The sequence below is a fragment of the Anser cygnoides genome, chromosome 5 (genome assembly GCF_040182565.1).
Source record: "Anser cygnoides isolate HZ-2024a breed goose chromosome 5, Taihu_goose_T2T_genome, whole genome shotgun sequence".
In the NCBI taxonomy this organism is placed as follows: domain Eukaryota; kingdom Metazoa; phylum Chordata; class Aves; order Anseriformes; family Anatidae; genus Anser; species Anser cygnoides.
In genome coordinates this window covers 41,343,933-41,371,298 of record NC_089877.1, presented here as the reverse complement: position 1 = coordinate 41,371,298, position 27,366 = coordinate 41,343,933, and the positions used below count along the sequence as shown (strand labels likewise).

Below are 27,366 nucleotides of genomic sequence, written 5' to 3'. Positions count from 1 at the left end.
TAAGTTTCAGGGAAGGTGGCAGAGGTAGGGTTATATATATATTTTTTTTTTAATTGGCACTTTCCAACAAAATTACAAATTTCTGGTATTATTTTTACCACTACTACTACTAGTAATAATAAATCTCGCTAAGTTAGTTCTATTTTTGCTAGGAAAAGAATGACCGGCAAGATTAAAAAAATAGCTTAAGAGATATGAAAAAAATATAAATATACACACAATCTGATAGATTAGAAAATTTAGAAAAGTTCAGCTAGTCACAAAAAATGCTGTTAATGATTAGCTGCATAACAAGAGATTTATCTCTGTCTTTTTTTCTTTCTTTTTGTGTGTGTACGTGTGTGTTGCAAAGGCAACACAGCCATAGTGCAGGTCTGTCTGTGCCATTCTTAGGCCACTTTCAGGCCGATTGAGAAAAGCTTGAAAGTAAACACAGGTGTTTTAAAACTGGAGCCGCTGTCACGGACAACCACAAACACCCTTAACTCTGATGTGGCAACGCCTCTTTCCCGCCCTCTCTTTTTTTTAAAGCAGTGCCCCAAAAGAACATGTCAAATGTTTCACCTTTCACCACCTCAAAATAACTTGGAGCTCACAGCATTGTCTGGGAAATTGCAAGCAAAGAGATCATTTTTTCATTCCTTTTCAGATGTAGCCAACTACAAATCAGTTGCATGAAAAAGAGCCATTCTATTTCTAATTATTTTATTTTCAGTGCCCACTGATATACCTGCAAGCACCATGTTTCAAGTTGAACCCTTCCTTTCTCGAATGTAATTCAGACTCCTCATTTTCATGATTCAGGTTCAACTAAAGACAGCTGGGGGATTTTGCAATAATTAAACAAGAGATTTAATCCAGTGGATAAGAGGAAAAATAAAACCAAAACAACACAAAAAGCAAAATAGCCCCGAGTCCCCCAAACTACAAGAATGAACCTTGATTTTCAATTATTGTGCAAGAATACGTACAGAACTGAAAAAGCACTTGCTTGTAAATTAGCTATTCCAGGAAACAGCACATCCTGTTCAGCAGCCCTGAAGTACTGACTAGAGAAAAACTATGAAAAGCAAAAGCTGACCTAATTCCCAGAAATTACGTTGTTAGTCTTCACTTATGCAGTCAATGTGAAAAAAAAAAAGAAAATAGTGATCAGGTGACAAAAATTAAACAGCTACTGCCAGTCCCACTATAATTTTTAAAAGCTGGTGCACTAACCAGAAATGGTGACATTTGGACTGAAACTACAGCCCCAGCAACACGCCTTGCCTCAAAATGCAGAACTAGTTCATAATCTAGATATCAAAATCTAGATCCAGAAAAAAATAGTGACAGTTTATATGGAAAATGGTGTGAGCCTCAAAACCTCTACCAACAGTGAACGTGCTGCAGACATATGTTCTTTTCAGCAATACTATATGTCAAAATCAGGCCTTGCTTATTGCAAAGGATGATTTTTCTTGTCAGTCTCAGCCTTCAGATTCCTGAACGATTTTCTTTTTGACATAGATGCTTACACACCCCCGCTTCAAAAACCAGACACCAGACTGTCTGCGTGTCCTGTGCTCTAACTTAAACAAACATGAACTACTTCATAAGATAGACAGAGCTCAGGCATACATTTATTTATGTTAGGACACAAGCAGGATTTTTCTTTTTCCAGATTTTGTCCAGTGTGGTAAAGAGACAGTATTATTTATCAGAGGATCTGTCTGAATGGCCCTGAGCCTCCTCATCCCCTGTTAACTTCCCAGGGCACTCAAAAACATTCACAATCTCACAGAATAGTCCTCAAAAGATGACTTGCAAAATTAAATTATACATTAAAAAACAGTCACTGTTATTCCCTTTAGGCCATTTTATGTCCAAATTACACACTATTTTGTGTACGTTATTACAAGTCTAACAAATAATACATGCAAAACTTTGCTGCATCTAGCCAACAGAACACAACTGTAATGAATGTAAAGCATCAAGTTTCTGTCATCAGCCAATGTTACTCACAGTGCCGTGCATCACCTAACAAATTATTAAATTGCACACATGCACACTTCTTAACCTACGCATGCTAAGATTGCAGCAAAAGCCATAAAAAGCAATTGCATTCACAATTTAGCCTCATTTGTTGCTACTTCTGGCCTTTGCATTAAGCACACACGACTCGAAAATCATATACTATTAAGACTATTGCACATAATGGAGAAATTAGACAACAACATTGTGTATAAATTAGAGTGTTTATGGGTTTGCATTAGAAATACTTTTCTGTTAAAATAGAAAGGAATTATGCTTGACTGTAATACAAAGCAATAGTTTAATTTGATCCATTAAAAAAGTGCATTAATACACTAACAGAGAAAGCCATTAAACATTTTGATAGCAACAATTCAGAGGCAGGTGAAAACAAAGGGAAGAAATGCTTGTTGAAATAACCCTTTTAAAGAACATAAATTTCACCCCATACAACGACACAGCAAAAATGGTGTTATTTATCTGCAGGTTTGGGAAAGCTCAGAAAGTATGTTTTAGGCTAACAAATTGGAGTTCAGGGAATTTAATCAAACTACTAAACACCATTAAACAGCAATAATAGATTTATTCCTCAGCACTACAGTGACCTCCTGGACAAAAACCAATTTCTCATTCTTCCAGCCTTTTGTATAGAAAGTTATTACTCAGTCACAAAAGGGGCTGATTTTTGAAGCAAGAAACTCACATTCACATTTTGAAAGACAAGGGGTACTTTCAGCTGCACCTAACTTCAAGAGAAGTTGTGGACACTCAGCTTTGGACACTTATTATTACTTGATGCAGCTCTGGAGAGCAACTTTTTTTTTTTTTTCCCCCCTGCTATGTCTTGAAGACCTGGCATGAGAAGTTTAGTAAAACTGTAAAAAAGTACTACTGAACTTTAACTGTAAAAAATGAGCGTTCATAAATGAAACAAACAAAATGAGAAGCTGATTTCATCTATTAACAAATAGGGAGAAACCCCCCCTCAGATTAAAAAATGGGGCCCTAATCTTGCAAGTTTTACTCGTATGAATAATATGTACTCACAGAAGTAGCTTCCTGTGTGAGGCTTACTGGATTAGGCCCCAATTTGTGAAAATGTTGTTTCTGGACTGAGACATGCTATTTTAACTTTCAGGCTGGAATGAAGTTTTCAGAGTGGAGCTCTTAAGCCCTAAAGATAGGGGTTAGAGTGGGAACAACGCAAGGGTGTGAAATACGCTGCTGCTGCTACAACGTCAACTTTGCTTGGTAACTTTTTTCAAATTACTAAAGAAAGGAAATATGAAGTCTGATGTCATTCTCTTCAAACATAAACACATCTCAGCAAGACTACGAGCCTTTTTCTCCAAAAGGATAACTGAAAAAACAAGAATATGAGAAGCAGACATTCCTCCATGAGGACAAAGTTAATAAAACATTTTATTTGGGAAGTAGACACGATACAATTGGAGTTTGAAGGTGCACTTAACTCTGTTCTAATGTTTAAAAAAAATTGACAACACTTGTCAAAAGATGTTAAAAATTGTTTTGTGGTCCAACAAGTCACTCAGCAAGAATAATTTTTAAGCAGCTTTTCCTTTTGTTGCAGTTAAAATTAAAATCCATGCTGTGTAATCCTTGGAGTCAATCTGTAATTAAGGGGATTTGAAGAGAGACCATGCATTGCATTAATGATAAAATTTAATATCTGTTTTAATACTCTAACGTAAGAAAAAACCCTAAGCAACATACAAAAAAGCAATCATCTCCCTATTTTGTGTGAACGTAGCATATATACACCATTACTATGTCTTGCAGCAATGCTGTATTTGATGTTAGCTTTTTGTTTGTAGACCAAATGTTTCAGGATTTAGCAACTACAGAGCTTAAAACTGCATCTGCTTGAAAGTTGGCACCCAGATTTAATAGGCTAGATAAACAGATTTTATTTTATCTAGTTTGGAAAATGAGTGTTTTTATTGTTACTGCTGTACAGCAACTCCAAATAGAAGTAGCTATCAGCAGCATTTCCAAGATTTCAGTCATTCTACCCTCAAGTCTCTCTCTCCTCCAACATCTAAGACAATTACACCTCAGCTGTAAGAAACAGAAACAGATAACGAACTGAACTAATTAATTTTATGGGATATTCTTAATTATTAGCATATAATTAATAATTAAAAGTCTAACAAAAAGTCTAATTAAAAAAAAAAAAGTATTTGGTGCACTCAGTCTCCCCTCTAGCCTACGTGCTCCTTTTCCAAAGAAAAATTTTGAAATCTGTCTCTTCAAAATACAGCTATTTGACACCAAGTAGTGGATTCAAACTACTTGCATATTTGTTGAATAATGGAGGCAAGCACAGTTCCATTTTTCAAAATAAAAACCTGCATTAAATAGTTCCGTCCTTTTAAGAGATGGGGTGAAGGATTGTAGTACCATGGCAATGAGGTATTTTATGATTCATTCTTTTCTTTTTTTCCAAAGAATTCAGTTAAGAAGTATGGTTAAAGTAAAGGTGTTCATAATGAGATTTTGGATGGAAAGATTTTGAAGGAATATGATTTTTTTTTTTGTTTGTTTACTGAGAAAGCATAATAGAGTCTTTTAATGTGGACATCAAAGATTTTTCCTATTAGAATGTCTTCTGGTCTGAGCTTTTCTGAAAGAACTAGTGAAGCATCAATGTATGCTTACCAGATCTTCTTGTATCTTGTAAGATACCTAGTTTATGAAAACAAATTTCAGCGGTTTCCACTCTCTCTGAGTATTGTTATAACAGCCTAAATGTGTATGGCACCACCTTTGAGGCTTCGTATATTTGAGACCCAGCTCCATTAAAATTCAAGTGCATGTGGAACTCACAAGCTTCTAGATCAAAGTAACAAAGGGCTCCTTTCTTCTCAAAATTTAGATCTTATAATACTAACTATTAATGTCAGGAGGACTGCTCTCTGGAACAGTCACTGCTACATATGTGCAGAGTATCAGGGCTTAATCTACAAGACTACCTTCAGTGTTTGAAAGCCTTGTCCAAATGATGCTTGCAATGTAAATAATAATTTAAATTGTATTGATGTATTCAAAATAAGTTCTTAAAATTTTTCAGAATGCGTGGCCAAGATACTTGTAAAGAAAGATCTCTGTGTGCAAATCACAACATCTTAATAACCCCTCCAGCATCACAGTTATTTCTTTGGTAATCAAATACAAGCAAGCATTGAAATAATCATCTTCACTGTGATCCACAAAGAAACAGCAAATTTATGAAACTGAACGGAATCTGAATGTAACTAGTAAAACTGGGAAGGATGACCTCTGTTCTTGAGCAGAGAACCTATTTTGGAGATGGAAAGAACAGTATCAACAAACACAGTTCAGAAAATAAAGTCCCAGTAAGTTTCTTTATGTATTGAATCTAACTACAAAATGACATTTGAGTCTTTGAGTTTAATTTTAAATTGCAAATTTGGCTGCTTAGCAGCTTAACACAATCACCAGTTCACATCAATACCATGTTTAGGAAATACGATATGTACTTATTTAAACAATAACATTGTTACTTCAACTTGTAAGCCAAAGTTTTAAGGCATCTGTCTTCTAATTTCACATTTTTATTGCTTTTTCTTTGTAAGATATATTTACCTTATCACTAATGAAAGCTGAATTTTGGAAATAAGAACACAGCTGGCTGAATTCTGGAGGCATAAAAAATTGAGGTTTTAATTGACAACGTATTTTATAGGAGAAATCAGACCTTCTTTGAATGCTTCCAGTGAATAACTCTTTTTTTTTTTTCTCCATTGTATTGAGCAATTTTGATTCAGGTACTTGAAGGAGCCAGCTATGCATGCAGTGTTTCTAAATATGAAGATCAATGTAAAATATGTTGAATTGAAATCCTAACGCATTGATATACTTCCGCTGATGTGAACCTCATTTTACACTTCTGACATCTTACAAACAATATAAAACAAGGTTAAGTACTTAATATGCCAAAATTCTATCTGTGCTTGCGTTAATCGGTAAGATAATATTACCTTCAGAATAGGTATAACACCAGTATGCCTGCACAGTTTTTTTTTTTTTTTTTTTTTTTTTTATGGTTAAGATCTGGAAACTAAGAATTACTACCAAATCTACAACTCAACTCCTAATGTATAACTTACTACTCTAAAGCTTATTCCTACAGAAAAGCCAAAGCTCTGCTGCCAGTGTATCTCATCAGAAAAGCTGTGATCTGCCAGAAAAGAGATGAAGAATATTTTACCTCATAAAGCAAACTTTCAGAGAAGAAAAATAAAAAGATCAAAATAAATATAATGCCGCCATTTGTTCTTTCTGCTCTTCAAGCACTTCTTGTAAAGACCTCTATACTGCCAGGATAGAAATACAAATCTACAACACACAAGGAGTACATCTCCCCCTTTGCAGTGTGAAATTGTGAACAGCAGAGTCCACTTTTCCTTTATACCTCTGCATGGCCACACACTTAGAAGGCAAATCAGGATTTTGCTTTTATTTATGGGGAATAATAGTCATTTAAAATAATAGGGAATTATTATAAGTGCACTTCTGCACCAGACCAAATAAATAGATGGCAGTTAAAAAAGAGAGGCAAATCAAGCCCTGACTCCTCCAAGCACATGATGCCTATGCACAAAAATGCACTTTTTCTTTTGACTTCATCTCATTCTAAAACCTAGAAGTTTCTCACCTGGGAACAGACTAGTGAAGATTTTCAGGTTACAGCAGACAGACAGACAAATAGGAGCAAACAAATAGTATCTTGGGGCTTCTGAATCGAGGTTAGTCTACGGCCTTAAGACCATAATAAGACCTAATGTTTCAGTTTCACCCTTAATCTGTCCCCCCTTCTACTCCAAGTAGTACTTTACACAATCACTTGCCAGTATGGGATTCTCCAGTTCTGAACAGAAACTTGGATAAACTTAAACATACAAAGACCAAAGATTACCCTTAGTACGTACATACTATTCTGAAATATTTATATTGATCTTTTATCCCATCTCTGGTTTCCTCTACCCAAGATCTAAAGCAGATTCTACCAATTCTGAGAGACATTTTAGATAAGGAGGTCATGGATGGGTCAGAGCAAGACCTTTGCTATTTAATGACCCTGTAGCTTGCCTTTTACACAAGAGCTTAGGTTACTACCTTTTATACATTTTATTGTAGGCCAAATAACTAACATGTCATCATGCACTCAGGCTCATGATTTTGTTTACAGCTGCTGCTCAAACACAAGAGGATCATTTTCTTGTGCAGCATATAAAAAACAAAGGGTATACAGTAAGACATGGAAAAAATGGCTGTAAATTAATATTTATCACACTTTACGCATGCATCAGTATGATTTCATAAGTATAAAAAAATAAGTTTTACAAAATAAAAAGTAATACAAGACAGTATCACTCCTCCTCATTTGTTAAATCTGGTATCTTGTCTCCAGCGTCATTAATTACTCAGCCTCTGTGAGAAAGGAAAAACTTAACATTGGCTAAATATTTTTGGTACTTGCTTTGCTTTATTAGAGTACTATGTGGATACGTCTTTGAAAACTATGCCAATGAAGTCTTAAGATGTGATGTTGGGAACATTTCTTTTATTCTTTCACACTGTAAAGCCACAGTGGGTGGTTACTTATAGAACTACGAGCAAAGTCCACTGAAGATTAGGGATTATATTATTAACATAAACTAATACTAAAGGCTTCTTTAAACATTGCAGAAAACAGTTACTGGTTTACGTACAAAATGGTTTCAGATTTAGAATATCACATCTAAATTGAGAGATTGAATACAATACATTAGTAGCACAAAGTGCACCAGGGGAACTTCAGACTGGACACAACCAAAAATTTCTTTACCATGAGGGTTATCAAACACTGGAAGCGGCTTTTTCTAGAGAGGTGGTCGATGCCCCTTGCCTGTCAGTGTTCGAGAGGCATTTGGGTAATGCCCTTCAATAACATGCTTTAACTTTTGGTTAGCCCTGAAGTAGTCAAGTAGTCAGACTTGATGATCTCTGAAGGTCCTTTCCAACTGAATGATTCTATTCTATTCTATGTTTGGAAATATGATTTATAGTATCGGATTATGATTTTATATGATTTATAGTGGCAAACGAAAGAGAGAAGACATATGAGGAGCAGTTGGAAGTCATTTGGTTTGTTCAGCTTAGAGCAGAGCAGACTGAAGGGAGGCCTCATGGTGGCCTGCAGCTTCCTCATGAGGGAGAGTGGAGGGGCAGGCGCTGATCTCTTCTCTCTGGATACCAGCAACAGAACCCAAGGGAAGGGCTTGAAGCTGTGATGGAGGAGGTTCAGGCTGGATGTTTTAAAAAGGTTCTTCACCAAGAATGTGGTTGGGCACTGGAACAGGCTCCCCAGGGTCATGGCATTGAGCCTGCCGGAGTTCAAGAAGCATTTGGACAACACTCTCAGATACATGGTTTGATTTTTGAGTGGTCCTGTGTGGAGCCAGGAGTTGGACTTGATAATCAATACTGTTTAATATCCTTATCAGTGACATAGACAATGGGATTGAGTGCACCCTCAGCAAGTTTGCAGATGACACCACGCTGAATGGTGCAGTTGACACAACAGAAGGAAGGGATACCATCCAAATGGACCTGGACAAGCCAGAAAAGTAGACCCATGTGAACCTAATGAGGTTCAGCAAGGCTACATGCAAGGTGCTGCACCTGGGTTGGGACAATCCCAGACATGAGTACAGACTGGGAGAAGAACTCATTGAGAGCAGCCCTGCAGAGAAGGACTTGGGGGTTCTGGTGGATGAAAAGCTTGACATGAGCTAGCAGTATGTGCTTGCAGCCCAGAAGGCCAGCTGCATCCTGGGCTGCATCACCAGAGGAGTGGCCACCAGGTTAAGGGAGGGGACTGTCCCCCTCTGCTCTGCCCTTGTGAGGCCCCAGTTGGAGTGCTACATCCAGCTCTGGGGGCCCCAGCAAAAGAAGAATGTTGATCTGATAAAGCAGGCCCAGAGGAAGGGCACAAAGATGATCAGTGAGCTGGAGTGCCTCTCCTGTGAAGAAAGGCTGAGAGAGCTGGGGCTGTTCAGTCTGAAGAAGAGAAGGCTCTGGGGAGACCTCATTGTGACCTTTCAATACTTAAGGAGGGCTTATAAAAAAGATGGAGAACAACTAATGCTGTGGTCAGATAATGATAGGACAAGGTGGAATGGTTTTGAACTAAAAGAGGGGGAGATTTAGATTAGATGTTAGGCGGAAATTCTTCACTCAGAGGGTGGTGAGGCATTGGAACATAGAAGTCCACAGAAGTTGTGGATGCCCCATCCCTGGAGGTGTTCAAGGCTAGGTTGGATGAGGCCCTGAGCAACCTGATCTAGTGGATGGCATGTCTGCTCATGGCAGTGCAGTTGGCATTAGATCATCTTCAATGTCCCTTCCAACCCAAGTCATAGAATGACTCTGTAATCCTTGTCAGTCCTTTTCAACTCAGGATATTCTATGATTCTATAACATGACACTACCGCAGATGTTCAAAGTAGTACTACTATTAATATATTATTAGGCAGAATGAAAGAAAAATGAACCCATGACTGGAGCAAGTAACAATGCCGTTGATACCAATGAAGCTTATCATTACAGTTAATGGAGTTTTTGTTTTTTAAGAATGTACTTTCCCATATGAACAGCTTTTCTAACACTATTGTGGTTTCTACAGTATCTGTTTTGCTTATGTATCAGATTATGTGATTCTAAATACAACTATACTGATGAATTTCAGTGTAATTTAGAACTCATTAATTTCTTGTCATGGGTGTCACTTTTACAGAGATAAGGAGCAAAATACCACGTAGCAGTCAGATTTCTAGAAGGCCACAGGATGCTTGCATAGATTTTTTTTTTCATCTTTTACAGCTTCAGAAGGTCTGTTTATTTCAGGATATATATTTCTGGAATACATATATCTGCGATAGGCCCCAGATCCATAAATTACTCCAATTTTGAGGTACTTTGGTGCAGCTTAGAAAAAAAATATAAAAATGCTGCAAATGATTTACACTTAAAAAAAATTGTAAATCTTTTGCAGATCTTACTGTACTGTAAGTCCAAGAGTCCATGCCACTGAGCAAGGAAAAAAAAAATCCAGGAAGGCAAACAGTGATCAAGTGAATCAACCATGCAAAGTGAAATCCATCCTTTTAGAAGGAAAAACAGGTACCTGAAAGTGCAAAGTATTTGTAACATATGAAGTTAATATAAGATGTGCAGATGTACAATTACAGAATGGTTAAATGAAAAACATGGATGAGAGGACCATGTCAATAGAAAGGTCATGGTCACAGAAGTCTACTATCATGAAATAGGTGATTCTTTGCACAGAGTGCAAAAGTGAGGACATGGAAGCAGTCTAGATGAGTGGGAGAATGATAATCCAGATTTAAAATAACCTGAAAACAAAATATTGCACAGTAAGTACCTGCAGTAAGTAGCACAGTAAGTACTATTCATCAGAAATAATACTTTTGATAACCAGAAGTAATAATATTGACTGACCCACTGGGAAGACAATTTCCGTGTATGAAATGGAAACAAAATATAAAACATTCAGACAAAAGATCTGAATGACCACATCATCCCTGATGCCAAAGAGATGTTTATAGTGTATACAAACAGTTTGTTGATGTTTAAGATCGTCAAGTGTAATGTGATGCCAAGACAGATTCGAAGGCCATCAAATAAAAAGCAACAGACCTCCAAGGAATTTTTAGTGAGCAGATGAAAGCGCACACCAAACACAGTGTGAGTTTCTTAATGCTTAGAACTGAATCAAAGTTCAATAAACATATCTGCTTTGGTTGGAGATGTTCAGCATCTGTTAACAGGACAGAAGGAATACAAACTCACCAGGTAAGGTGAACAAATGCTTGTTGCCAGGATGCTCTTTGTTCAGTCTGTCAAGACACTAGCAGTGCCATTCTTGTGCTGGTGTTTGCAGGTAATATAAAACATTCCAAAATTACTTCAGATACACAATACTTTGGAAAAGTATAACTAAATTAGACAGAAGCAAGTCTGCTCAGGATAATTTTCTGGACAAATATCGTTTTGCCTATAAACATTCACTCTACTCCATGTATTACTTTGCTTTGAAACAATTTTGACTCAAAATCATGGTAAGTAAGAAACGGCACTGCTTGGTCTCCTTTCATTTGAACAGAGTCCAAGAAATCCTTAGTAACTGTTGTGAAAAGAACAACATACACACAGGGTTGCCTTGTGAGACAATGTTGTCAGTGAAAGGACAGCCTTACAGATACAGAAAGGTGGCACAACCAATGCAACTGATGCAGCAAACTCTGGTACACCTGTTTGTTTCCTTCAATTCAGAAACAATCCAAGGCTTGACTGGGTTCAAAATTCTGTCCCTTAGTAAACCAAGAACAGAATAAACTACTACCTTCTATTCACAGTCCTGGCAAAAATATGGCCACTTAAAGAGACCACTACCTGCCCACCGAAAATCATGCAAATTCTTATGTTATCAAACCTCATTTCCCTTAAACTAAGGAGATAATCTTTCATTTAGAACATATTTATCAGACTCTGGAAGACAGTTTTTCTAAAGGGATTCTGGATGACTTGACTTTCAGTAAATGGCAAGTGTTGCGTTTCATCATTTATTCCCCTCGTTTTCCATCAGAGGAAAATATTGTATTGTTAGCTTATGCTACATTTAAGGAAATATTGTAACTTTTGTATACTGCTACAAACTAAGATTATTTGTTAATGAATACAAATATCTATCAGTGCAAAAGCATCAATTACCAGATGAGAAGATAACTGTTATTAAGAATGTAGTTGCCACTTGTTGGAGACACTATAACTTTAGCAGAAAGGAATGCAAAAAATTAACGTTCAAGTGGAACATGGACAGAATTATTTCTGCTGGATTTGTACATGGCTTCATTTTAGTGTTCATTTACAACATGATGCACCGGCTTATACTGAGATCTTCTGAGGTGTTCTGTACCGCTTCATAATACTAGCCATAACGCGACTAATCATGTTTCTAGCATGGATAAGAGCTAAGCAGACTTGGGTCTAACCTCAGTGACAACCTGTAAGACCTTATGATTTGGGTGCAGCACAAGCAAAAGCTCTGTTCAATGGTAATTAAGACTGCAACTGTACCTACTCTGTCTGCTAAAGTGTCTAGGAAGGACCAACTGAAGAAAAACATTTGTGCATTCTTATCTAGACTGTCAGCAGCGTGTTCCAAGTTTTACTAGGTCTTTTATTTCCACCTCCACTATGTACTTAAAAGCAAAGACTACTCAAATTTAGCAAACTGCCACTCTAAAAATGGAATAGTGATCTCATATACTTTATAACAGTTTTATTGGCAGGGCAGCAAATTTGTCTCTCACAAATCCCAGGCATTTAAAAGGAGCGTACACACTGCTTTTGGGTAGCTACTGGAGAGTGCAATGGATGCATTACATAATTTTTATATAAACTGAAGTGGACAGCTCTCCTGAGAGAGGAAGAGAAGCATCACCTTTCTTAGGAGGCTCTTGTACGAAGTTTGAGACTGTAGCTTGCTTTGATAAATCCTCTAGTATTTTATCCACATATAAGTTGTTGGCAGAATAGCATGAAGAACCTTTCAGGATTAGTTGTAAAAATGTATTATTTGCTGGAGGTAACCTGCAAGAAGCCTTTTAACTACTCCTATTGCTCTTGAAACGTTCCTGTAGCTTCAATAAAATAGAAACAGATCATAAGCAAATGCAAGGGCAGAGTGTATCTGCTCCCACTAAGCAGCACATCTGCAATCTACCTTTCCTCCTCTCCTACTTCCAAGATGTAGCTGGCATCCTAGTCTTCAAACATACCTATAAATTCATTTCCAAATGGGGTTGCAGTCCCTTTTATATATAGCAACATGTGACATCCTGAATGAAAATCATAATTGCCTTATGGTTAACTCCAGAGAGCAAGCTCTTAAACTAAGCTTTCGGAGGTTGATATTCTCTGTTAGATATGGAGGGAAAGTACATATTGGCCAGAGGAATTTACTGCAAAATGCAAGGGAAATGGGTGGATTGTTCAACATAATATCGGTGAGCCGCTTCATTAAAAAACAAACAAAAACCACAATCAATTCTGGGGCAAGCACAATATTTTGAAGCATCTTTTATCATATGACTGACAAACAGTAACACCATGTCAACAAGAAGTTCAACAGCAGGTTTTAAACTTTTCAAGGAGTAATGTCTAGTTATACTGTAGACTATATATTGGAGAAAGGTGTAATAGCCACTTCACCACTAGATAGTATAGCTATTCATCTGTTAGCTGTAAAATATTGTTAATCAGCAACTGAACTGTTTTCTATCACTCAAACAGTATTGCAGTTAATAATGGTATAACAGATGAAATGGCTGAAGCCAGCAGAGATGTGTTCTGGATGTGTCTGGGGCTTGCCATGTTCACAGGTTTCCAATAAATCAACAAAATCTGTGCTGCCTTATATAAAAAGATTATTAAAATATTGAAAGGCTTTTCTCTCATTCTTCTAGGATGCAATTAATGACTATAATAAATGTAAAAAGTTGTATGCTGAACTGGAATTTGAATAGAAGTGATGAAATTTGAATCTCCCAGTTTCCTATCACTGGTTCAGGCAAGTTTCTCTGGATTACAAAATATTTCAAAAGCATGTGGCTCTGTCAGAAACAAATCAGAGGCTTTGTAGACATAAATCAGCTCTAAACACATGAAAATGAAGCTCTGAAACTTCAGCCTTGAAGCTCTAAAACATGAAAACAATGTTAGAATGACTAGACATAGGCCACAACTACTATCTTCTGAAAGCAGCCAACTACTCAATAGTATATTGAGTATGTATATATATATTATTATTATATTATATATATATATTATAGATTACATATAATATATTATATATTAAGTATATAGAGTATATAAATACCCAACTATTCAATAACCACTACTATACGTTTAAATAGGATGGATACTCCATGTGTTTCAACATTAAGAAACATTCTAAACTTCACATTCAAGCTTTTTAAAAAGTATTTTAAGCTCTCATGACATCAGATCTTTCTGGGATTATGCTCTTCATTAATGACATGTTGACTGGATTTATTCTTGTGGTTGGCATAGTATAGCAGGTATGGAAAAATAGTTTCCAAGAATCTTGGGAATTCTGGGAATCAAACCAGAGATTAACACAATTTATGAAGGGCATAAGGAAGTACTTAATTTAAGTCTTCTAGAGTGGCTTTTTCATGGGCATCCTCACTGGATTATCTACAAAATACTATGCACTATAGATTTCCTGTCTTTGACACGATGCTTATGTGTCAGCAGGAAAGGAGGTGATAACAGCTATAATTGCTTTATGACACTACTGTAGACAAATTTCTGATGGATCTTGCAGGCCAGTTTCTTGCCCATTGCTCTAAATTTATGGTATTAATAAAACCATGGAAGCATTTAGGATGAATTCTACAGAAAGCGACAACTAAAAAAATTGATTAATCAGAAGAACAAAATTGTAAAAGAAAAAAAAGGACAATCATAATCAAAGATTACCATCCTAACAGTTCTGAAGAAGATAAATAACCTTTACAAGTTCTAATGACATCATACTTGGCTGGAGTAAACTCATTAAGTCACTAAAGGGCACCTGATTTTTGTATCACCATGAAACGGACTCTCCTCTATTCTGAGCGTTTGGCTTGAAAGTAAATTAGTATGTCTCTTTGGTGTTTAAAGCAGATTAACATCTGCTTTAAAAAGAATGTACCTCCTAATTAAAAATTACAAAATAAATCAGGCCTGTGAAAAAAAAGAATTCACATCTCCCTATTTTTCATTCAAATCCAGTTAAACATTTTCTATGAATTTTCACATTATTTTTCCCACAAGACTTATTTCTTACTCTGTTTCAACAGAGTAAAGAGGACATTCACACAGGCATAATTTTTATTTTTCTTTATGAAAATATATTACTTGAAGCTCTGTATTTCGAAAATACACACTATAAAGCCAACAATAAAATGATCCACAACAATATTTGAATACCAATGAAAAAATATCAATTCCTCAACTGTTCTATGTTTAATTGAATCTGATATTTCAGTGTATTGTGGGAATACATTTATCAGAATCAGTAGAGACCAAATGTTAATTATGAACGCCAAGCACAAATGAATAATCTTACGTATAGACTCTGACACATTAGAACTGCAAAGTACTCTGCAGATCTTATTTTATGAAAATGTACTAAGAGCGCAAATGTATATGCCCTTAGGAAGCAATTATCCCTAAAAGATTTAGCTATAATTCAATCTGAAATATTATAAGAGATTTTTTTAAATGGTTTCACAAAGAAGAGGATTATTTTACTTTAGCTATGGAAATAGGGGCCCACATGCTTCCCTGAATGACCTCTTTGCAGCTGTGGGCATTGCCTGGAGGGAAGATTTGAAATCAGTCTTGTCATGCAATTAATATAATCCCCTATGACCAATAAGGATATTATAAAAATTAGGAGTACCGATTTGGCATTGTTGGACTGCATGGCCCACATCACTATAAGGAATGTCCTATCCCATAAATACATTAAATACAGAAATTTTAAACCACAACATATTAATACATCTGACAGAGGTGTCTTACCAAAGATGTACAGATGTTACATCAAAGAGTAAGATGAACTGGTACATTCTAGATCTATACACCACACCTTATGTGTCATGTGTTTAATTTGGCACATGATCTTTGGGTGTGACATGGGATGTAAAAGTATGTAAAAATGAAAGTATGCAGAGTGCTTACATCATTTTTGCTATTCCAAGATCCTACATCTGTCCGGTTTACAGCCAGCACGCCTCTTCTGCAGGTAAAAACAGTCTCTCCGCTGCTTTATTTCACTCAAGAGTCCATGTGCTGCTGGTGCCTCAAAACAGGGTAGAAACAGCCCCAGAAGCTAATATAACTAAAAATAAAGCCGAAAGCTTGCATTTTGTTTTACGTGTTAGACCATAACATATGTGGAAAGAAACACATTTCTTGTGGATACTGGTCTTACTTTTTTTTTTTCCTTCTGAGCAACTCACAATCGTGAGGTGATTTTAAAAATTAAGAAAGAAATAGTAACACATAGGGTTTTGTTGTTAAGAGTATTTCAGGACACTGCAGAGTCCCGAAACTCATCTTTTATCATAAACTTTTATGCCATCCTTAATCTAGCCAATCCTTATTACAGTATTTTTATCCAGCTAAAAGTATCTTTATACCACATCTGATGTTTGCACTTCCATTGCTCCCTAAAGCAAATCTAAAGCAGATCAAGTTCCTCATCTGCCACCTATCACCAAAATACATCTTTTGTCAAACTATGTCAGAGAACATCTATTAATTTAAGAGAGTAGGGTAAAGTGAAGTTGTTTTTTTTTTAAATACTTATTTTATAGAATTTTTCCTGGATGGACATAGAATGAGTATCTGGACTTCTCCTGCAGGAGTGTAAATGCTTACATCTGAGTTAACAGTATATAGCACAGTTTCTCACTTGCATGTGGAGATGGTTAAAGCAGTCAGTTGTTTAGATCATGGTGAAAATAAAAATAATTGTGCTGATATTTAACCCTGCACCACAGAGACAAACAGCCTGTTATATTTCTCTGAAAATGGTCAGACAACCCAGAGGATGATTGGCAGCAGCAGCAGCCGCCAAGAGGGCTGCTCAGGTCTGTACACACAACCTGTGCATAGCACCCCCACCAGCTACTGAGCAAGTACAGAAGGAAGGACGAGGCAGCTGAGGAGAGCAGGATTCTCCAGGGGAGGTGTGTACCCAGAGCCCATGTTGCACCACCTGGCAGGAGGCTCCTGAGGGGAGCTCTGCTGCCAACAGCACCAGGACCAAACACCATCCAGGCCCAGAGTGCCGGTCCAACCCACAGCTGAAGAAGCGCTGACCTGACTTTCATCCCTACCAGCCAGTCTGTATTTTCCAGGCTATAGCTGCACTAAAAATGGATGAGAAGCTTTTCATTTAGATAACTGCTTAGGTCAGGATGAGTGTTGATATGCTGCATATCAATGCTGCCTATTATTGCCAGTATTTCACACGGGCATTTCACAGTTTTCAAGGTCAAGAATTCAACTTAACCAAGCCTTTTAAAAAGTACTCAGATGGCCCTGCCCTCACTGTAGACAACAGTAATATGAACTGAGACAAACTTTAGAGAGGTACAACATTAATAAAGTAGAACTTTACCAGAAATTTAAAAGCATTCCTTTTTTTTTTTTCCTCCCCCAACTCTCATCTCTAAAAGACTACGACCAATTAACCTTTAACTTTGAAAAAAATCAAAAAATGCCTGTGAGAGCCAGAAATTAAATTCTTTAAAGATTAGGTGCTGGGAGAGCAATATCAGGCTTAGGATGAAATCCTAGTAACACTCTCAACTATTAAGTCACTTCTTGCTCTGAAAATACAATTATTCTGTAAGCATTATGTCAGACAATATTAAATGTAAAAGTGTACTCTCAATAAAGCATTGATATTTTCTGAAGGAAAGAGTCTGGGCATAACATTTTCAATGACACCAGAAAAACAAGTCAGCATGCGATTAATGAAAACCAATATTATTTACTGTAAGTAGCATGCTTGGCAGGCATGAACTTTTAGTGATACCAGATTCAAAACAATACTATTATTACAGTTAGAAACAGCTCTGAACATTTATGATCTCTATTGCTTGTTATCTGAGAATAGATTGCTTTCAATATTACTCACCTGATTTTGTAATATTCACCATGGATTCTGATGGCAATTATAAGCCCACAGAACATACAGCATTTTTATGTCATGCAGCCTCTCTGTTTATTCATCATACTATTTTTTCTTTTTTCTTTTTTTTTTTAACTGAGAAATGTCAAACTACACACAGATTTACCTTAATTCCTATATCTTGCATTGGTTGAGTTGTTGCATGAATAACAATGTTTTCCCAACATTAAAAAAAAAAAAAAAGGAAGAAGGAGGCAGAGGAAAATCTGCGTATAAATGAGATATGCTTGGATCTTACTGCCTACATCAAACAGTTTTAAAATGACAACACAGTAACAACAAAGCAACTTCTGCCTTTACATTGTCTCTCCACTATCCGTAAAAGAGATTTTTAAGAATATAGTGGTTTAATAGGCGTGCATGATACTTGCACATCTTACCTGGCATTTTCTCTTAGTCTGGCTAGCACTGAGACTGCTGGTTATGTAGCTATCAATTCCTCTGACGTTACAATTTCCCTTTCTCAAGGCAGCAATAACCTGTCACTTTACACTGTCCTTTCTCTGACCCTCTCCCGCCTCTCTGCTCATTTTTATTCTTATTGACAAGACTTATTATTCCTCCTCCCAATTCCAACTAGCTACCCTTTTGCAAATAGTAGTATCAACTATGTGGTCACTAGTAGTATAGGTCAACAATGTTATTAATATAGTACACACTGCTGGGAGCAGATCAAATAGCCATGCTTTAAAATATTAGTTTTGCAAAGGTACCGTGAAGCAAATAGTTGCAGTTTTCTTCATTATAAAATGTAGTGCAAGGACAGACTCCAAGAATCTAGTGTTAATTATCAGCCCAATGATTTTGAGTATGTGTTATTTTTTTCTTTCCTTTTTTTTTTTTCTTACACAAGATAAAATAAAACCATAACAGAAGGATGCTGTATCTGTGTTTAAAGAAGGGGTTGTTGGCAAACACCATAGCTCACTTCTGCCGAAATGTACACAACTGATATATGCAGCCCAGAAAGCTGGCACCAGGGGCTTACAACCTTAATTTGCCTGCAAGAAGAAATGGAGATTTACCTTCAGAGCACGTTCTTGATTGTTTTCAGCAGTCAGATGTCTCGTGTTGTTTGCTAAAGTCTGGTTCTGCTCTTTCAGATGATGAAGCTCCTGCTCTAGCCGTTTGCACTGCAACGAGGGAAGAATCCCATTAAGTAGAGGAGTGTGGGCATATTTTTTTTTTAACAAGCCAAATGAATTAACGTAAATAACCCCATCACCATTTCTGCAGTAGAGAAAGCATCAGACAAAAGCATGTTACAATCCCAAAACAGCACTAGAGCTACATTTTTAAAATGTGCAGCATTATTCAGTTTCCTCCTAGTCCAACTGTATGTCAAAAAAAGCAAAGTTTAGTATTAGATAAAGACATTTTGCATAATGTTTTAAGAAGTCTTAAAAAATTGCAAAGGTATGGGGATTAAATTCTGCTCCTAGTTATGCCAATATAATACCGTATTTTGGCTTTTATGTATTGAGTAAGTGATTATCAAGGAAGCAATACGTACTTTTAGAAAAGCAAGCAAATTAAACACCCTCCTCCCAACCAGCCTTTTATAAGAAAATACGTGTGTAATTTTTATACTTGTATTTTTTTTTACGCTGAGATTATTCTAATTTCCAAGTACACAACACATGTTGAAACAAAAGAAATTTTAAGATTTTTTTGATTAAATATTTAATTTAATGACAAAGAATGAAAAAATTAACATTTGCTACTGTGTGCATACACAGATATACTTACTGTGGTCAGCTGAGCACCTATTTTAAAGGTCAGCAAATCGTGAACTAAATTATATTTCACTGTTTTTTACAGTAACCATAAGAGACTTTGCACAGTTACTTTGGTTTAAAGGAGTAATTAGTAATTAGCAGGAGACACTGCATTGCTTTATGAAAAAAAAAGTTTTATAAACACAAACAAACAAAACCCCAAAGGATGAAGGACCAGGAAGACAGAGAAGCAGCTGTTGGACAGCTCTAGGCAAAAATACAACATTAACAGGAATATTTTAAAACAATATATTGCAAGGAAGTAGTTTGGATATTACCACCAAAAAACTAATCTAGTAAACCTATCTGGGACAGAAGAAAATTCATTGATAATGAATATTTTAATAAATATCTTCTGAAAACACTAGTAAGAAAGGAATGAGAATTATGATATATGCCCACATGAGCGCTGTTGACTCAAATAAAAGACTTGAATATATCAGTCTCTTTTGCTACCTTGGTGACTCTGGACAGCACAGAACAGAGCTTACTAACAAGTGCATGCAACATATTCCAACACAATTTTGTACTCGGGACAAGGAAACATAGCTGATGTTAACTCTAAACAAAAATTATTTTAAAGGTAACAAATCCCCCTGGAGTAGTGCATTCTCTCAATGAGAGTTATAAAGTTCCTTAATGCAGTTTCATTTTTATAGCAATAAAATGAGAAAAAGACACTTACAAAATAAGGAAATCCAGATAAAAATGTTAAGATACATTTGACTGCAAATATTTTTATAAATTCGAGGTACTTAATGTCTATCTAACAAAAAAGCATAAATCACAGCTGTAATTCTGCAATGAACAGCATAAAAATTGTGTTTCTGCAGGCATGAAAAACAAGGTCCTAGGAAAATTACTAAAAACTAAACCCAAATTATGCTTTTTTTTCCCCTCTAGATTTTTTTTCTCTAGCATACAGGATCTAAACATCATTAAGTAAATAAAATCAATCTACTTCTTCAGACATTATTCATGACACTCCTGTTGCTATGTAATATCAGCAGGCCACTCACCTTTCTGCTTTGCCAATGCTCTTCTTTAAAACACTGCTCTGTAATTCCCAATTTGGCAGTATCACAGGTTTCTTGTAGAAAATATTTTATAGAATGCCAAAATCTCAACCTACCTTTATAACAAGAACTTATATTCATACTATTCTCTTTTACAAAAAAAAAAAAGTTAAAATATGCTAAGAGCAAAGCCTAGCTACAGGACATGACAGAAAAAAGATCTTGATGTGTAGGGCTGGTAGAACAACTAAGAGTATGGGCACAATCTTACCCTGCTCTCCATTTCACTCCTGTGAAGTCAGAACAGTGAAATAAACAGCACAGGGGGATCCTCGTACCATGCAGCAGCATAAAGATGCAGCAGAAGTAACATAAAACAGATGTGCATCCCTATCAACTCAGCCTTTGCACACTACATCAACCTTGGTAGCATATCATAATTCACCTTTAACTTCATTCTGAATAAGAATGTTGATATATGAAAAAAATGGGTATACTCAATTTGTATACTGCTTGAAACCATTTTGAGGGTATCATTGAAAGAAGTGGTGATCTCATTCGGCCTTTGCATATAAGTGTTGGAAACAATGGATTTACAGAAGATATCGCAAATGAATTACGAATCCAGATGTATTTATTCCTAGCTGTCTTGGAAGCAAAATCTTTAAACATCCTGCTAGTGAAAGTATTAAATAATACTCTTAAACAGCAATATTGTGTTACTACTTACTAACGTTTTACAATTTACAGTACTTTTATACCTGAACTAATTTTTAACCATTAAAAATAGCATTCTAAAAACAAGGGCTCTTTCACAAGAACAAGAGCATATGATATTTCTGTGTAATCTTGCTGTAAAGAAAAGTTTTAAAAATAGAATTTTAAACAATGCAGTCCTTCTCTTCATTTCAGCCAACATTTTTTGAATTCTGTGTCATTGGTTGTTAGTAAGGTCCAATAAAAATAGATGTTCTTTAGAAGAACATGTGTTTTTATTGGTTCACTCCAGGGCTTTAAAATGCCAACAGCTGCAAGTAAGAAAGTGGATTTCCTTCTAAAAACATACATAAAAATACTTTTTGGAGCACAGTGAAGAGAAGCCATCGTCCAATTCAGTACTAGCAAAAAGGAAATGTCAGATGTATCCTTTTAAGAAAGCTGAAAGCTAAAGGAAGTGTTTCATTTTAAATATTATAAATAAGAATATCTAACCAGTCATCCCAAACCTGCAAAAATTTGTACTTGCAGAACATTCAAATAGAATCCTCTTAAAGTTAGAAACAAAATATTTTGTGCAACACAGGTTGCCTAGACATTGTGATCTGAGGTGTAATCACACACTTATGAAAGACCAGACAGTAATTGAGAAAACTGCTACTCTATCTCAGATACTTTAAGTACTGCAAGGAATATGAAAACAGCTTAGATTGATGTCAAGAATATGCCTTGATCCGAACACTGAAGACTTTGCCAAGAAAAGGATATTAAAGCCTTGGAAATGGCAGCATGTGATTTTTGAAGTTTTCACACAAACAACTCACCAAGAATCAGCCTCATCACACACACCTGTGTTCAGAGCTCTGCAGCCAGAGAGGCAATCCTGATGGGGAAAAAAAAAAAGGAAGAAAAAGAAAAGAAGAAAAAAAAGAAGTCCTCTCTCTTCTTTCAAATCCTAATGTTTATTCCCCTCTCTGAATATACACTTTCCCTCTAAAAGTCTCCCACCTAAGCTAGCCTTATTCTGATAAGATACTTACCAGGCAGTGAACCTGTTATACTCCAGGTGTTCCTTGAGCAATCATCAGTGCCCGTCTGCACAGATTTCACTAGAATGTCATCCCTTCCCAGCAACAGGCACTCAATCTTCTCTTTAACCATATTTTCACTGTACAAACTAGTTTCTCCCTTTTAAATGCACCATGTCTTTCCAGACAAATACCCCAATACCCAGCACAGGATATATCACATGCAGCTAGACACTAAATGAAAAGCAAAGCATGTGACATACCAAAAAAAAAAAAAAAAAAGACTCAGAAAAGAAAGGATAGACAGAAAGAACACCTGTTCTCACCACCTTCTAATTTAAACCATTAGACAACCCTTTTTTTTAAAACAAAACAAAACACATCAGCTGATATGATTTGGCAGAACCTGGATGTTCAAGACAGGCACCAGTTTGACCCTCAGCAGGTGCTGACTTCTTTCAGTGTTGGTGGGAGACCTGAGATCACCATGGGGGAAAAATGCAGGCAAACAGCAAAAACGAGCACAACTAATGGGGATGCTGATGGAGAGATCAAGAAGTGGACCTGGACCAGCAGAATACCACAGAATAAAGTCCTGGAGGCTCACACAGGAAGAGACTGTTAAAAGATGGTCCTAGCTCCAGGTACACAAAAGGAGCAAAGATGGAAGATAGAAAAATCAATGCAGATAACCACTTAATAGTGTTTGGCCTTTACTAGAAAATGAGGTTGCATTAACATATCAAACACAACTTTAGCACTTGTATAAACAAATCATCTTAAACATGCTGTCAGCTTATCAGAATTTTCTTCTTTGACTTTTATCTACAACATATTAACATGGTGTTACGGTGCCTGCCATGTCTACACAGATAGATGAGTAATTTTTGGTCATTACTTAATGGGATTCTTCGGTGATGTGTTCTAATATTAAAAAGTAAAGAGATTATACAACAATAAAGACAAATCCACAAGCAATTGGAGAGAGAACATTAATACGAAAAAGATGGAATAGGGAAAAGTGTTAACATTGAGCAGAGAACCCCCCTGTCCCCACAACAATTTGGTCACTTGCCAGTTTATTTATGTGAAGATAACACCTATCCCTACAGACCTCATGTAGAAGCATATTTAACTCTGAGTTACTCGGGTCAATCAGGCTGTTCACATGCTTTGAAATAGGCTTAAGTGTTTTGCTACATTTGTGACCCTGGCTCTCATCTCAGTTACATTGGGTGGGTTGCTCATTTTGTGTTTCAGTGCAGATTTGACTAAGAGAAAGTGTACTGTACCACCCATTGGCTGAGAAATCAATGAAATGGCTGGTTAAGTGCAGAATAAGTTGAATATAACAGAGAACTATATTACCAACTTACTACAAATACAGTCTTGGTGGCTATTTAATCCTGTTACTTCTACGCTTGCTTTTAATATTACTGTATAACATACAATATTTTCCTTAGTCTCCATTAAAAGGAATTAGAATTAGCCCCTTCTGAGGTTACAGCGATATGCTAGCAAAATAAAAGAATCAACTTATGTAATTTATATGTTAGGAAAAAAAAGTTAATACAGTTTCAGTTAATGCAGATTTGAGGGTCAAAGTCTAATGAAACAAATTTACTCGGACTAATATGAGGCCAAATTTTGCAGAATTCTTTCCTGAATTCTGAATTACATTTGTATACACTAATTCGATTAGAAAACCAAAAGATAATAAAAAATATCTTCATAAAAAATTATCTATCATCCTTGTCAAAATCTGCAATGCCAATAAACTTATGAATCAGCACTGGTATAAACACACATGACTCCACTGATAAGATGGCTGAAAAAAGGGATCGTATAAGATGGAAGTACTGCAATAAGCTTGTTCTATTCTTGTACTCTTCCTGAAGTCCGGATTGTTGTCTGAGAATGGGGTCATGGTGGTGAGCTGGGTGGATCTTTGGTCTGATCTGATCCAATCCAGTCAGTCTTAAGTACTTTCTGTAGTTTAATAATAGATCTAGTACAGCTTCCCACAAATAGTTTTACTCTCTCATTGAACTAAAGGTAACATCTTTATTCAAGTAATACAAAAATCAAAAGTGAGTGTAAAGTCAACTACCATGGGTCAGCTGGTGCATTATTACTTTAGTGCATACAAAAGTCTTCACTTTAAGCTGTGAGTAATCCATTACATTCTGTGGACATTTATGCATGAAGATTGTCCTAAATAGGGATCTCAATTAGTGAAGTAGTGAGAAATAAAACCAACCTAATTCCTACTAAATAACTTAGGAAAGTGGTTTCTGTCCTCTAAATTATAGTAAAGCAGGAGTTCATTTAAATAACAGATGAACTGTTTTCCAAATTGCATTTTTCCCTTCATGTATTTTCAACAAAACGCTTTCCAACAAAGTAAATGACACACACTATCTTGATGGAAAATGCACAGCTACCAGTAAAAGCTGAGCTCCTGGGATACCAACATCCTACTACACAGCATACTTTTGGAAGTGATATATCAGATACATTTTGAGATTAGTTAGTGAACATCCACTGCTATGAAAAAATGAAGTACAAATAATTAACCTACATATCAAACACATAAAAAAAAAGGAAAGAAGAATCCTGTCTACTTTTTCATCTGTTATTTTAAGCTGTCATCTGTGGTACCATGAGTACAATAAATAACATTAACTGAACATAGAGGGCTCAACTGATTGTACTTTTAGTTTATTATTCTGTTCTCCTTTTCCTATTTCATGTATAATGATCCACACTTTAAAGTAGCTCCCAGCTCAAGGATGCCCAACAAAATGCAAGTGTTCTCAGTTTGACAACCCTTCTCTCCCTCTCCCCCAAGTATTTTATTTTTTTGAACAGTCTGCCCCTTGTCCCAAATTCATCACGATTTCTGGAGAGACAAACATCTTGCGCCACTTGGATGCTACACAACTCTTTCCTTTGCAGACAAAAATAATACCAAAGTGATCCAGTCAAAACACAAGCCAACCTTTGGTGTCACTGTGAATTATGTACTTTGAACTGCAGATGTTTGGAAGCACTTATATTTATACAAATAGATTTTATCCTTTTTCTTCTAAAATAATCAGTTAAAGAGAAATAAAGAAATAAAGGAGTTTCTACATAATAATCACTAGAACAATTTTTCCATTAAATTATAATTTTGAATTAAGGCTTTCAAACCTCTGAAAGAAAATACTTTCCTTCAAAGTTCTGGCAAACCATCAACAAATGTGTTTAAATGATTATTTATACAATGCCCAGCAGCTTAGAACTACTAGGATTTCAAGAAAGAAAGGTGTTTTTGTAGAGCTTAGGCCTCAGAAACATAAGCATCTTAAAACAAATTATATTACATTAGTAAGAGAAACACTTATATGCAAACACCTCTTTCTGCAGTAGTGCAATGGTGTCTTGTCCCATCAGAAGCCATCAAAAGAAACGCATTAAAATACAAATGAAACGTTTTGGTCTTCTCTGTCATTATGAGCCAGTTGGAACCTGAAGCATTAAGGCAGATAACATTCTGTACACACGACTTGGTTTCCTCCTACCATTCCTCTTCCTTTCTATTTCTGAACACCTGAAAATGCAGCAAAACAAGCTGTCATTTTCATTTGAACAGTTAAAGGAACTGTAAGTGCCCAGACAGACATTCAGAAAATTCAAACTGTTTTTACTCTTCATTTTATATTAATTGTAACGTGCAGCTATTCAACAGCACTGGCTAGCCCTATGATACTCCTCCACACAGCTTCATTCTCATTATATTTTTACATTTCCTATTGTTCTTTCAGCAATGACATTTCAAATATCAAGACAAGTTTGATCTACTTCTTGAAGAGCTCAGTGCACTCAGGCTTTCCTAATCAATGACACTCATAATAGAAAACGTGCTAGATGAAAAAGGAAAACCTGATGCTCTTCAGCTCTGTGTAATTCACCAGTCATTCAAGCAGGGTTCCTGTGCTGGCTGTGCCACTGAGCTAGCCTGGCTCTGCTGAAGAGGGGTTGTGACTGACTCATCACCTACAGGAGGAAACAACAGTAGAGTTGCTGAAGCCACATAATTTGGTTGCCTTCACAGTTCGCTGTATCCCTCTGCATCAATGTTCCTGATAAGAACTTATTTCATCCCATGCTTGATTCAGTTACCTAAAAATTGGTGGCTAACATTATGTGGGAAACCTTAGGTTATCAGAAGCACCTGCACAGGCCTGGCAGACATAAGAAGCTAGGCCTATGGGAAAACCACTGGAGGCCTAGAAGCCAGAACACTGCCTGAAATGTCATTAGACATGCATGTTTAGGCAAAACTGAGCCCCTCCACAGCTCCTGATGCTTTTCTTAAGTGTTCTGAGGCCAAGCAGGATCATGATATGTGGCTTGAAGGTCAGGAAGGCTGGCTTCATCAGAGTTTGGACTGTCTGGCAGCCATGTCAACTAGTGTAAAGCAACTGTGTTATGATAAACAATGGTACTGACTAAACAGAAAGATACACTGGTTAGATACGAATAAAATTTTAAAACGTGGATGCACAATCATGTAGGAGTTTATATATTTAATATTTTTCTTGCTATTTTATCCTTTTTAATTCCCACAGTGAAACGTGATTAAAAAAAAAAAAACAAAACACAACCTGATTGCGTATTAAATAGCCCTACAAGAAGTGTCCCACCGAAGCCAGTCAGAGCAGCTGAATATTGAAATACCATACTGATCTTTACTAAAGGTCTCAGCACTTTCCAAGTCACAACAACTCCCACATACTTGTTCACACACTGTTTTGAAAGACAGTGCTAACCTCTGTGTGATTTGTTAGCACAATGAGCTGTAATGTTATGAAATGGGCCACTGCAGTCACAATACTCAGTAAATGCAGATAATCTAATATACTGTTGATTTTCTGTCTTCA

At 36.3% G+C, this 27,366-nt stretch overlaps 1 protein-coding gene across 4 annotated transcripts in view; it reads right to left on the bottom strand.

Annotated features, from left to right (window-relative positions):
• The window catches only part of MIPOL1 (mirror-image polydactyly 1), a 189,190-nt gene that overhangs the window by 80,941 nt on the left and 80,883 nt on the right, over positions 1-27,366 (bottom strand). For 3 of the 4 annotated variants that reach the window (XM_048059869.2, XM_066998058.1, XM_013185703.3), the window contains exon 10: positions 18,925-19,032. In XM_048059869.2, coding sequence (XP_047915826.1) covers positions 18,925-19,032 — 108 coding nt within the window. Of the gene's footprint in view, positions 1-16,081; positions 17,073-18,924; positions 19,033-27,366 lie in introns of those variants that run through there. The other variant, XM_048059868.2, reaches the window with a different exon arrangement.